Source organism: Hakea prostrata, chromosome 7 (assembly GCF_041222555.1).
Source record: "Hakea prostrata isolate BN-2017 chromosome 7, UWA_Hpros_2, whole genome shotgun sequence".
NCBI classification, from domain to species: domain Eukaryota; kingdom Viridiplantae; phylum Streptophyta; class Magnoliopsida; order Proteales; family Proteaceae; genus Hakea; species Hakea prostrata.
The window spans coordinates 46,527,247-46,538,882 of record NC_142606.1 but is presented as its reverse complement, the minus strand read 5'-3'; the positions used below and the strand labels follow the sequence as shown (position 1 = coordinate 46,538,882).

The window sequence follows — 11,636 nt, the reverse complement described above, 5'->3', positions numbered from 1 at the left end:
AAAATTCCTCAATGGGGCTTTACCCAACTTGTTGGAGAACGCCATCAAGATTAGTTCAACACAGCCCAACTGTCTGATGCCTCAATCGGCCTCCAACTCCCTGAGGGTATCTACTATCCTTGCACACCTCCTCCCCTCGGGATGGTGCAAACACAGAACTGTCTCCTTCATTCTGATCAATCAGAGATCAAAGTGTAATGCAAAGCTTCTCATCAAGGCTAGAAGTAAAAATTCAAGCAAAATTTTCTAACTACTCCAGAAAGCAATACAGAAGAAGCCGGCAAAAATCCATCCTTAAAATCATGATTTATTGAATCAGTTGAAATAATGAGCTAAATGCAACTCAAAGAAAAGCTTGATTCCAGAATTACTCCCAAAATTTGTGTGCAAATACACACCATGCACCCAACCCCCACAGCATCAAAAGGTGCTCCTAGAAGCAGGAATTTAAGGAGACAACTGCCAGGCCGAAGTGCATAAAGGTCGACACACTTCCAGGTCCTGCAATCTGCAATTATACATTTAACCTGCCTCTCCTTTGTCATAAATCTGCAAGACCATAATAGGATTCTGGAACTTTTGTCTCTTCAATTCTAGACTTGAAACAAATGAACGCAAAGGGGGAGAACAAGAAAAAAAAACTGTTTATCTTTCCTAAAAAATATATACTGAGAGGGCCTAAATTACCATTGTCATGGCTCATCGACCTCCAGGTACTGGGAATGAGAAGCTGCAAGAAGCGCAGCACCAATGCCTGAGCCATCATTTGCATGTTCGATGACAATAGAGTCCGCTACCTCCTCTCCCAGCAACTCCTTGAGAGTGATCTCCAAACGCTGGCTGAATTCTTTGTAATGCTCATATAAACCACCATCCATTGCTATTACTGTTCTCTGCTTTTCCCCTTCTCTGACTGCGTCTCTTCCCTGTTTCTTCAGGACACCCAAGATTCCTGCCGCAGCAAGACGGGCTGCACGTGTCGCAACAATATTACAGAGCTCAACAATAACTTTTCTCATTTTCGGGGAAGTATTAGAAATCTGAAATGAGGGAAAAGAAAACAATGGGATTAGGAAACTAGTGAAGTCATTTCATCTTTAAATATGTTTTCCAGTCCACACCCGCTCATACTTTTCTAAAGCATACAACGCTCATAGTTGGTGTTCGCATGACATAATTTTTTGTTTATACACTTATTTTCCAGTTGTACAAAATCCCCCCTTTTTTTGGTAGGGGGATGGAGGTGTCAAGTAAGATACAAGGAGAGCCCCTTACCCCTAAGATATCCTTAAGTTTGTTCCCCACCACTCTCAGATCTGCAGATGTGTCATGATGCATGGCAGACATCTCAGGTGTCCTGCATATCCATTATCCAATATGTAACTGTTTGCACTCGTATATTGTCATAGAACTGACAAACATCTGATGTAGACCACTAACAAGAAAACTGAAGGACAGTGAAAATTTGCATGCATTATAAACCAAATTAAGTAAATGCGACACCTACAAGGAAGAAATACACTGTTGCTAAATTAACCATGGGATAAGTGAAACTGTGCAATAGTTAATTGGCTACTCATCACATAGGTTTTCTATTTGTGCATGTCATGACAGTGATTGGCTGAAAACTGTAAATGTCAACTCAGTCCAGTATATTGGGATGGGCTTCCCACAGTTCATTTGAAAAATAAAAAATAAAAAAATCTCTTCCAATAGTTGATTAGAACTGCACATTATTGACACGATATGCGGTCTAATTCTAATTTAAAATGAATGGTATTTTCACCATAGAATTGACAACATCCATGGCATTGAATTTTGAGCCTCTTGGAAGATTATCAAACAATGTCCCAAGAATCCAAATCCAAGCAAAAGGGAACAATATTACTTCCCTGCAATTGCCAAAGGAAATCATATGATCTTCTTTCCCATTTTAAGTCCACAAGCTTCACACTTATAGGTAACCAATTGGTGGAAAATCATCTTATCATTAATATGGTTATAAGAATCTCATATGGTTATAAATGGGTGAGTTTTACTAGAGTGAGGATGCATATCTCTTTGGCCACTATCTGGTAGGATGTCATTAAATGTCCCATGTAAGGTGTTCTTTACTTCAATTGATTCTAAAATTTGACTAGAACTTTTAATGTAGACAAGTCACTAGCAATAAACAGTCTACAGTGGATCACAACTTTCAGGTCAAGCACCAGTACATACCTCAGATTTGCAAAAAAAATTGAACAAATAAATAAATGTTGGATTAAGGAAGAAGATAATAGAGTAATCTCTCTCAGACTCGGTCTCTCATCCATGGCCTCTCACCAGTGGTATCTCGTCATACTCGATATCTCATCCATAGCCTCTCACCTGTGGCATCTCACCATACTCTTTCACCCAACATTAATTCAAATTCCTAAAGCCCCTTAACAAACTTTTCTAGAAGACTCATAAACAGCCGCAACACTAGAAGGGAAGATCTATCTCAATTCTTAAGTAGAAAGTAAGAGAACACTAATTTGGACCGAAAACTGACCCAAAACAGTACTTCACTGAAGTTCATGAAGTAAAACTCATTTTTCTATTCTTTACCTATATTTCACTCATTAAAGTGGCCTATTGCAAAGAAAACAATAGGATCATAGACTCGACACCTACATAACCCAACTGAAGGTTTATTTCCAATAAAATAAGCCCTTTGGGCGACTAATCTGCATCAACATTAGATCAGAAGTATGGATAAGTACAGATCTAAACTGCAGGTACCAATGTTTCAATTTATCACACCCATGATTGGTCAGAGTTGCAACAAGACTGACTCCCCATATATTGGCACTGAAGAAAAGCTGCGAAAAACATTTGCAATTAACACAGGCAATTTTTCAATGCTTCTGCTTTCAAAGTGCATACATCCTATAGAAAACTGCCTGAGCATATAGCTAAAACAAATGGAAGGACTAGGTTTTTAACAGATAGAAGACTAGCTAAACAAAGATAACAGTGGAACCGAAATTATTATAAATTTCCAGGAAGAGATAAAATGGCAGCCAAGAAAGCTCATAATGCGGGGATGAAGCATTATAGAGATAAGCTTTTCACAAATTCCTGTTTTATACTAGCATACCTCAATATAAATGGAACTTTGAGTTTTTCCGGAACAGTATCACCAAAAAACGCAGCTTCTTCAGCCATCCTACATAAGACTCGACGTACAATCTCTCCTAAATACATGCCAGAAATTATCTTCTCAAAAATCTGCAGTTGTCGAATCAAAAAATTTCATCAAATGGTAAAGGAAAAAAGATCTTCTCCCTTGACATGACAAAAGCAACTATGCAATATATATACATGAATAAAATAACCTGTTCACCGGGGTTCAAACTGTCTGCATCTAATGCATGATCATATTCTGTCAAAGGAAGATGTGATGACCGGAAGTTACCCCATTCCATATTGATGACCTACAATATCACAGAAACAAATGGTTCAATACTCTTTCATACTTTAGCATTTAATAAATGGCTCTGGATCACACACTGCATTGCAACTTGAGGTTGCATCATCTACTCAAGTTGATCTTGCATACATCTATAAGCATCAAAGATTAGATCCACTTCATTCTTCAAGAACATCGTCATCTTTACTGAATTTTTTGACATGGAGGAAAGAAGAAGAGAAAAAACCAACATGGTATTATTAAATATGAATAATAGTAAAATTGCCAGAAGAAGAGTATCAACCATCTCTCCTGACTTCGGTAGAAGACCATGCCACTTGGGAATTGCTTGCGCTCGCTCAACATAAGCCGCATTTGTACCTGTACCTAAGATGACAGCAGCAACAGCATCATTGTCATAGTATCTTCCACCAGCTAGAGTTCCTATTGTATCATTCACCTGTTCAGATAATGCTCCTTACTTATTAGAAGAAGTAATCAGAATGCACAAAAACATCAGGGGTTTGCGATCAAATTGAAATCTCTTATCCAGGCTTAAAGTTAGAAAGTCACCGAATCAAACTTACCAGAGCTGACACGCGCATATCAAGGTCTTGTCTTTCCATGGCTTTTGTCAATTCTGCAACTACATCTTGACCAATCTATTCATTATGAATAAAGAACAAAATCAGAAACACAAATTGATAAACAATGAGCTTACGAGCAAAGACATTCCCAAGAATTTTTTGTACCAGGCAGTTTGATAATAGTCTCTTCCTAATAATCTAATTAATTGATAGCTTCATTGTCAAATAAACCATCATCTGACCCTGAGAGCTATGCACCAGTAATAGAAAGTAAACAATTCATATTTGCATGGAGATTCAACAGATAGGTTACAATGGCAGAACAAGCTTCAACATCAAAGATCTAAAAAGAAGCAGAGCCAAAAATTCCAGGAGGATTGATGTGAATAAAAAATAAAAAAGTAGAGACAGATGCAGTCATTTTTTGAAGGAAAATAAAATGTCCTACTTCAACATTGAATCTCAAGTGAACATCATTTTGTATCTACAGCTAATATGAGGAAATCTCAGTAAGAGATACAATTGTCTGTAATCTATAAACAATATGCTGTATCATCAAAATTCTTACCACATGTTCTTGGAACAGTAATATCCACTTCAGTTCCTTATCAGAGACTGAAAGAAACATGGTAGATAATGGGTTTGCGGCAAACATATAATGTCTCCAGTTTCTGAATTCCGGAGAACAAAACAGGGAGTGGAAGTAAAATCAAAACATCAAAAGAATCAACTTTTTCTTGAATTAAATTATATATACATCCTACACAGACAAATCTTAAATCAAGTAAACAGAAGCTCCGGCAGTCAGAGTTAAGACTTTTCAATAAGAAAATATTTCATCTACCAAGCGGGTGATGTAAAATTTCCATGCAAATTCTACAGGGTAACTATTTTCTTTTAACGGAAGACAATTGCCAACTTCATTCATAGAAAGAGATGGATCACTATATAAGAATATAAAAAGCCTGGGCAATCAGGATTTACCGCATCCTCAATGGAGAAGCCTTTTGTCCATTTAATAATGGTCCCTGAGTTAATTGATAACTGCTTCACAGGGAATGAGAAGGTAAAACCCAACTCCCTCTGCCTACCAGGAGAAAGCTGAAAATCTTCACCTTCAGAAGCAACAAACTTTGCAAGCTCTTTGGCAATGTAGTCAAACAGATCCTGAAATCACAGTGGGCTTAAATTTTGGAGATATGTTGTATGACCCGAGTGATACAGTAGATGCAGTAACTTACATCAGAAGTCCCAAGCATTAAATATGGAGGAATTGACACCTCAACAAATTCTTGTTTAATAACACGTTTTTCCTTCCCTCCCAATTGAACTCGCAACACACGGAAGTTTGTTCCACCAAGGTCCAAAGCATAAAATAATCCTCTCTCATCCCTATAAAAGGAACAAACAGAATTAAAGGACAATCAACATTAACCCCTTTCTAGCTTCCTCAAGAATAATGATGATTATTATCACAAGAACAAATAACATATCAGACTGCTATCTGGATGAATTGCAATCACTGTAGCATCTATGCTAGTTGTCAGGAATAGACTGATCCAATACCTGGTAAATAAAACCAGCATCCAAATCACAACTGCAAAATATTTATATTGCTAGACGATGGTGTTCATGCAGCATCAGGAGTTGGGGGCAAAAAGCATTTGGTTGAATTGCAAGGGACTTAAACTGATGCACTCACCAATGGGGTACACACTAAAGTTTTATACCACGTCCACATGATTACACCTATGGACGGCAGAGGGTGACCTATGCTCTTTGATAAGCCAGTACCTAAATCCATGGAAACGAATCTCAGTCAAAACTGCAAATGCTCTTGATAAACCAGCAACTGAATTTTATGGAAACAAATCTCAGATGAGACCTGCAGTTTCCCCCGAGATATCTCAGTTTACTACATTACCAACACAAAAACCTTAAGGCAGTTGGGGGAGGAAAAAAGCGTTTGGACATGTTTCAACTGGTATTGACAGCTTTCAACTGTTTCACCAACATTTTGGAAATTTTGATGATTCTGACCAATAAAGACCAAGTTCTGACAAGTTTCATCAGACCCAGTTTCGGTAGTTTCAGCAAGTTGTGATGGTATTGACTAGTTTTGACCAGTTTATCCTATGTTAAGTTCTATCCAATTAATACCAAGTTTCCACCAAATTTTGGTTTCAGGCTAATCAAAATGTTGGTCAGCACTGATTATCATTTTCCTTGCCTGGATATATCCAGTCTTTAAGCATATGCAATTAGTTACCCCAAAACCCAATTTATAAGAGTCGTATGCATACTGAGCTACCAGGCCTACTAAATCTCATGATGGATTACCAACGCTACAATCCATGAATTCTCAAAGAAAAGTGAAACCTGGTTCATCAATCCACCAAAGGGATCCCCATATCAGTTCCTTATACATTTGAAAAGCGTTTCCATAGTACGCATGGAAGAACTTTCCATAAGATTATTAAATTGTCCATTCTCTTTGAATCCAAAAGCCGCAGAATACCAATCACGTCAACCATATTTAGTTATCTAGCCAATAAAATAAAATAAATCATATGAAAATGAGTTACCATCCAAAGTTTTTTTTAAGCATCATTTCATGCAGGATAGGAAAACCAATATGATTAACTGCAATAAATGGATAAAGATAATAGCTTGCAGGCCAAAGAATAAAATTTTTCACTTTTTGCTGTTCAATCTGTTAATTTCTCCGCAATTTTCTAATCAAGATTCATCAGATGTGGGAAAAGATCAAGAAATCAATAACAATAGTACTAATTCAAAGAGGAAAATCTGTTAAGACTTTGAAACTAAAGAAGAAGAGATAGTAGAGGTAGCAGCAGCAATTGAGGGAGAAGAAGAAGAATAGGAGAGTACTAACCCAGTGGGGAGATTGTCAACGTAGCTGATGATCATCTTGAGCTTGCTTCCTCCCTCAGACGCAAGCCCTGCATGCATCTCAACCGTCATGGCGTCGGCAATCTGTCTGAGCTTGGAAATCGGCGTGGCACTCTTCTCATCCATTTCTTTGAGGATGGCCAGCGCCTTAGCCCATCGACCGGAGCTTCGCATACGATGCCGAACGATAAGAGCCGCCGCAGCGCAGACAGTCGCAGCGCATATCACCGCTGATCCAACAGCCACCTTCCCCATTTACAACGATCAAAAAACAAGAGAAAACACTGTAGATCTCTCAAAATCCAATTCTGCTCTTCTTCTCTCTAATACAACGTGGCAACAAAAACCGAATAAAACCGTAAATTGCCTAAAGCCCTTCTTCTGATATCTTTGATCAGAAGGTCCGGACAAATTTCGGATTAAAATTTTCAGGCATTAACACATTCTATAATCGAAGCAATGAAAATTAAAGACAAGAAACAGAATTATGATGGCTATTGGCTATATTATTATCGAGGCAGATAATAATAATACTAAGAACTACAAAAACCAATAACAGGAAAGAATCTGAGCTGATTCATTCTTGCTAGAACTTTGACAGAGAGAACTGCTAAAGTTTGGATCTACAGGGTGAACTCCAACTCTCACTCTCACTCTCAGAGTAGACGACAGTGATGATGTATATCCATTCTCGGATTTAGGAATAAAAAATTGGGAATCGGGAGAGCAGTGATGTCTGAATAGAACCCTAGATCGCAAAAAATGAAGTTTTAATTGGAAATTCGGATATAATCCTTCGATGTTTTCCGGAATTGAAGGAAGCAAAAACTATTATTCATTTTGTTTTAGTATTTGATATGGGAAAAATGTCGTTGAACCGGTTCCGCTTGAGGTTCAACCCTTGACCCAGGTCGGGGACGAACCGACCGATTCAGACTCGAATCAACTGGGTTCAGAGATGGCGTGTTCAAGAAGAAACAACGGCTAACAGATTCCTGGGACGTATAACGGGTCAAAGTAACGGTTATCAACTCTTGCATAATGGAAGATCGTGCCAGTTTGAGTAACGGTCACGATCATAGCATCAAGATCGTGCTATCAGAGGAAGTTATCCGTTACCCCACCTGTTGGTGCTAATTCTGCCGATCGCCTTGAACCGTTACTTTCGCACCGAACTCCTCAGATCTGAATCGATCTGGTTCGCTCTTCGATCAATCAACCTTTCACTCCTGAAAGAGATAGAACACTAATAAGAAACGGAGCCGATCGTCTTGATCGGCATCTCGTCTCCGACGATCTAGTCAGTATTGTGAAGACGATGCTTCAGAGTTCACTGGAGCTTCTAAAGTGTTCTAATGGAGTTCAATCAGAGTGAATTTAGAGTTTGGTTGATTTTAGAGACTTACCTCCTTACGAATCCTCCTTTCCCTTTTATATAAACTTTCCCGCTTATAACACTTTTTCAATCATGACCGTCGGATCATCGCTCCTCTTTGGACGTCGCTGATCATCCCTCCTTTATTCTCTTAATCGAACCCAGCTAAGATTGGTTAGACCGGTATAAACCGGAAATGGACACTTTAGTTACAACATAAGCCCCCAAGCCTACTGATGTGTCCAAAATCTGCTCAGCCCTTAGATCAAATCGTGATGACCTGCAAAACGAAAGCGTCAGATGTGGCCCGACTGCGGGGGTCGGGAGTCCACCTCCGAAGGCTAAGTCAGTTGATGAACTTAATCACAAACGGCTCGCTAGAAGCACAGAGCTAAGGAATGAAGAACTGGGAAAGGTGATCTAGATCGTAAGCCGCTGATAGTTTAAGTCTATCAGTATGTATCTAAACCTGAGTCTCAGATTGTGTGTTTTCGATCCTCTTTACCTCGTATGGTAGTGAGGTTTATATAGAGTGTACCTTCGAATCTCCTTTGTTGGATGCACTTGAGCCTTCTTCGGGTAGTCGTTGGATCTTAACAGATGGATCCGTTGAGCAACAGACTTCTACTAGTTTGGACTAGTAGAGGACTCCTGAGATAACTCTTTAGGTTATGCGATGATTATCCCTTCGATAATGATTAGCCACAGCCGTCAATTCGAGTCTGCCATCATTAGGGTAATTACCCTAATCCATAAGTAGGATTAGGGCGTGCTTGTAGCTGAATCAGTTTTCTTCTTCAGCAAGCCATCTTCTGGATCCTGTTCGCTCGGGAGCGAGTTGATTCCCTTCGCCTCGGCCGGGGTCGAGGGTCGAACCAGGTATGAACCCGGTTTGATCATAATTTCTCCGTATCACGAGCCCCCCAGACCAAGCGTTCGGTCGATCCTGAGGGCTTGGTTTTTAACTAGGTTCTTCGTGAGGCGATAGACTCTGCGTGCTCCATTAAATGTCATATCACATTTAATGCGGTGGTCACTTTTCCTCGAGCGTTGTGAGGGTAAGGCCACGTGTCACCTTGCAGTCGATCTGTCGTGGCTCACGTAATCCAAGCGACGGTTTTTGAACGCCTGTTTCGGATTCGTGAGTTCAAACTTTCAAAACGTCTTTCAATCTCGATCGTCGATTTTGAATCAATCTCGATCGTTCAGATTCCCGAACACTCGTGCGGGTGTTTTAAAAGCGGTTCGTTGTCTTCTAGGTTTCATTCTTCCTGTCTGGAATTTGAACCTTTGTTGTCTGCTTCGCGCCTTCTTGCTCTCAAGTTTCTGCCTCACTGAATCAGTAAGTTTACTGGTCTTTTTCTTTTTGTAGTTTACTGAAACAAGTAATGGCGGATAATGGGGCTTCTCTGGTACCCAATGTTGGTAATAGTAGTGAAGCTTTTGCTTCTCCTGCTTCCGAACAGTCGGATAATGATAACAAAACCCTAACTGCCCTCTGGCGCGAGTTTGCTGAAGTTTCTCAAAAAGGTTTAGAGAGAAAACCGAAACTCCTCCCCGCCTTCCTCGAGTCCGGATCTTCCAAGATTGTCGAGTCTTCTAGGCAGCTCAAACTTCCAGTCCGATGGTGGACTCCGGCTCTGCTTCCCTCCATTTATAATGAGGAAACCCTTCTTTCACCATCCAAAATTTTGATTTTCCTTCCTCTTATCAGGTTAGGGCTCCCCTTTCTGATGAGAGGGTTGATTCAACCCTTTCGAGTGAATTTTCTCTGTACATAGATGCATTGGAAAGCGGGGTTCGCTTTCCCTTTTTTAATCCTTTGTTCTCCGTAGCTTCGAATCATTGGGACATTTGTCCCGGAATGCTCCTTCCCAATAGCTGGCGTCTCATCGTCGGCTTCTTGGGTTTGTGTTTTGAACTTGGCATTACGCCATCTCTTTCTCTCTTTGTACATTTTCATGTTCTTTCTATCTCTCATCCTCCCGGATGGGTTTTTCTGTCCAAACGCAATAAGGCTGAACTTGATTGGAGGGGCAGCATCCTTGCCAAAGGAACTTGCCCTTCTAACCACAAAAGATGGCGCGGACGATACTTTTTCTGTCGAGCGCCTCCATCGGATCTTAACTTCCCAACCGCCTGGAGGTGGTGTACTTCTTCTTCCGAGAATAACCGAGGCCTCCTCTTATCCAAAGAAGACGAGGCGGCCGTCAGGAAGATCAAATCCATTCCATGGTATCAAGAAATACATGGACTTGAGGTGGAGTATAACTCCATTCTTCAGTACTGGGGCTTGGCTCATTGTGAGCTTCTAACCATCATCCTTTAATTTTACTAAAGTGATATGTCTTTAATTCTGACCCTTGTTCTTCTTCGCAGTGCCTCCAAGAATGAACCCCGAGAACCTGCGAGTGAAGGCCGCTAGGGCTGTTGCCACAGCCGAGCAACGATCACTCAGAGCCTTGACCGTAGATCAAGAGGCTTCTGCTCCCTCTCCCGACCCCTCTTATAGGGGTATCAGGAATATCAGGCCCATGGCTGATGCTTCGGGTAAAGGGAAGAAGCCAATGGTGGAGAGGTCCAATGTCTCCTCCTCCGCCCGAACCAAAAGGAGGCGTGATACAATTGATGCTTCCTCCCATAAAAAATCCAAAGCTTCAACGGATTGTGAGGAGGTCTTCACCCCCGAGTGGACCCTGAAGTTGACCGATAGGGTAACTCGGGACCCTGAGAAAGCTGCAGAGTGGAGCTCCCTCAGTCTTGTTCCTTCTGATCACCAGGAATTTGAAAACCTGGATGACGTTGCCCTTGTTAGTCAATCCACAAGGTACCGGTCTTCTTGCTTACTTATTTTTTCATAATTTCTTATGATTTCTTCTGATATTTTCCGCCTTCCCAGGAATGCTGTGTTGAGCTTCTATCAACACATGGAAGCATTGAGCCGTGTTGGCCGCAACAGCTCTTTGCTGCAAACCTGTGAAGAGAACTTGGCCAAGGCCAATTCTGAGATAGACCGGCTGACTATAGCTGCTGAGGAGCTGCAAAGAAAGCATGAGGAAGAAGTGATCTCCCTCAAGGATGCCCTCGATGCTTCGAAGGCTCGTGCCACTGCTGCCGAGCGCGAGGCCAGGAAGCAAAAAGAAGCTGCCACGTTGTTCGTTGACAGGCTTGAATTTCAATGTAGGAAGAACGAAGAATATCTGAAGTGGGCGGTCCCTAGCAAGCCCGATCATATCAAGCCAGAGCTTTGGAAGGAGTGTGTTCGGAAATACCTGAACAGCGTACCTTTCTCCGAGCTGCTAGGTGCCTACAACATTCAAGCTTA

At 40.8% G+C, this 11,636-nt stretch overlaps 1 protein-coding gene across 2 annotated transcripts; it reads right to left on the bottom strand.

Annotated features, from left to right (window-relative positions):
• Positions 1-212: 212 nt before the first annotated feature.
• On the bottom strand, positions 213-7,739 carry LOC149011266 (hexokinase-1-like). Of its 2 annotated transcripts, XM_089161894.1 has the most exons (10): positions 6,920-7,739; positions 5,265-5,415; positions 5,008-5,190; positions 4,024-4,098; positions 3,741-3,896; positions 3,363-3,461; positions 3,125-3,255; positions 1,276-1,357; positions 688-1,040; positions 213-549 (listed from the first exon to the last, which is right to left on the bottom strand). In XM_089161894.1, the coding sequence occupies exons 1-9, from the start codon at positions 7,189-7,191 to the stop codon at positions 693-695; spliced, it is 1,497 nt and encodes a 498-aa protein (XP_089018020.1). In that variant the 5' UTR covers positions 7,192-7,739; the 3' UTR covers positions 213-549; positions 688-692. The 2 variants fall into 2 exon arrangements, with proteins under 2 accessions (XP_089018020.1, XP_089018019.1); XM_089161893.1 differs by having other exon boundaries at positions 214-1,040.
• Positions 7,740-11,636: the final 3,897 nt, after the last annotated feature.

Excerpts from the sequence above, each read along its gene's own strand:
- LOC149011266 (XM_089161894.1), bottom strand. The coding sequence starts at position 7,191 with ATGGGGAAGGTGGCTGTTGGATCAGCGGTGATATGCGCTGCGACTGTC. Across the intron at positions 5,191-5,264 it reads TAATGCTTGGGACTTCTGAT|GATCTGTTTGACTACATTGC; the intron begins GTAAGTTACTGC and ends CTGTGATTTCAG. Across the intron at positions 1,358-3,124 it reads AAAGTTCCATTTATATTGAG|GACACCTGAGATGTCTGCCA; the intron begins GTATGCTAGTAT and ends ATGGATATGCAG.